Genomic DNA, 1,791 nt, shown 5'->3' with positions numbered 1-1,791 from the left:
TTTTACCTATGTATATTTGTGTGGGATACAGCGTGTTGTTTCAACACATGCATGTACTACACAATGTATCACTTAGGTTAGATAGCCTAGTTTTGTCCCCATTATGGACTAACAATTATTAACTGTGGGCATTGAGAATTTGTGCTCAGCATCTTTTTATCCATGTGTATTAGAACCATTCTCAGTAATTAAAAAATCTCAATTAACCCGAATGCCATATTATTACCAGATTAGTAAGAATTTAGAGTAAAGGTTGCATTCCACCTCTCTCCCTGTTTAGAATGGCTTGAAATTAGAATTTTATAGATCAGTAAAGATTTAACGAACGAATCAGAGCTAAAGTTGCCAAATTACTATAAAATAATTTCAAATGATTCTTATTCAGATAAGTTCTCATACAGCTCTTTATGGCTATATTTAGAGATGCAATATAAATATGACTACTGACACAAGGAAACCTGCAATTACTAACCACAGATTACCAAAAAATGCGGTCCCTCCACGTTGGTCAATGATTTTGATGTGAAGAGGCCGGACGTTTTCCAGTCTGGGCGGTCATAACTCAGTGCATTGCTTCTCTTCAACCAAGAGGACTGTCCAGACCATGCTAATAGCCTAACAGAGGAGGCAGAACACCCACAGCCCAGAGGACCCTGGGTTCCGGGAGCCAACCTGCAGAACAATGTGTAGAATTGGTGACTGTGGACCATTGTGGTTATTCTCTTAACGTGCACACTGCAACTATCTCCATTTTTGTTGTGGTGTTTTTTCCTTATACAGGAACAGTTAACAAAAGTAACGTGGTGACAGCGAGTACCTCCATCCAGCTCCTGGATGAACGGAAATCTCCTGTGGTGGCAGGTAAATGATGGGTTTCAACCAGTGAATGTAAAGTAAGCATGGTGTCCATTCATCTGGCTGGTCAGCTACTCCAGTGGAGCATGTTCATTCTCCAAAAAGTAGGTTTCGAAGGGATTAAAAAAAAAAATTNTGTGCATGCCCACCTGTGTGTGTGCTCTCTCAAATACAAATTTCCAGGTGTCTGAAGCTTTTTATGCTTATCCACATCACAATTTGTTGTTGAAAATATGAAGTGAGAGATAGTGAATTTTCTCATGCTGCGAACCTATGAATAATAAAGTCGTCTTCTACCAAGCAGTCTCATGAGACTTCCTTTTTCACAGTCCTCTAAAGAAGAAAATGGAACTTAGCTTGCTGTTTTTCTCATTCAGTACTGGAATCATTAAGTTATGCTTTTGTGACAGAGTGATTTTTGCCTGAAACTGTACAGGGAGAAGGAGCTGTGGGAGATCAGAGCATCCCCCAAAACAGCTGTTCGTGTGTGCACACTTGTGTGCGATGGCACCTTGTACCAGCTTGTTATGTCATTCAGTGCTTTTCCTGAAAGAATTATGTCTGGGGAAAAACAAATTCTGATTAATTAATGCTGTTGTTGAATTTGGTTTTGGTAACTGGGGTTTTCACTGAACTTTCAATGTAATCGTATAATGATATGAAATTTACCTCATTCATGCTAAAGTTATGGATGATATAACAACAAGAGATTTCACAGCTCCTTTAGATTCAGGGAAAACCTTAAATCACCAAGCACAAGTCATTGTGGTAGAGCACTGTCTTGTTTTCTCTACTGTGTGTCGAATACCTGTATATGCTGGAAAAGAAGCTGGTTTTTATTGCTGCTTAGACTTGGGCCATACATACTTTGGTCATAAGTGTATTAAAATTCAGGTTTGAATTTCCCTGCTTCCTAATTCAATTGGGTTTAATTCT

General features: G+C 38.9%; 1 protein-coding gene across 1 annotated transcript in view; it reads left to right on the top strand.

Annotated features, from left to right (window-relative positions):
- LOC103603645 (voltage-dependent calcium channel subunit alpha-2/delta-3-like) overlaps positions 1 to 1,791 on the top strand; it is a gene marked incomplete at its 3' end in the record, with an annotated part of 146,050 nt that overhangs the window by 29,830 nt on the left and 114,429 nt on the right. Inside the window, exon 11 of the mRNA XM_008588210.1 lies at positions 781 to 861. Within this exon, the coding sequence (XP_008586432.1) occupies positions 781 to 861 (81 nt within the window). The remainder of the gene's footprint in view (positions 1 to 780; positions 862 to 1,791) is intronic.

The sequence above is a fragment of the Galeopterus variegatus genome, unplaced genomic scaffold (genome assembly GCF_000696425.1).
Source record: "Galeopterus variegatus unplaced genomic scaffold, G_variegatus-3.0.2 Scaffold4715, whole genome shotgun sequence".
NCBI classification, from domain to species: Eukaryota; Metazoa; Chordata; class Mammalia; order Dermoptera; family Cynocephalidae; genus Galeopterus; species Galeopterus variegatus.
This window is presented reverse-complemented; position numbering and strand designations above follow the sequence as displayed.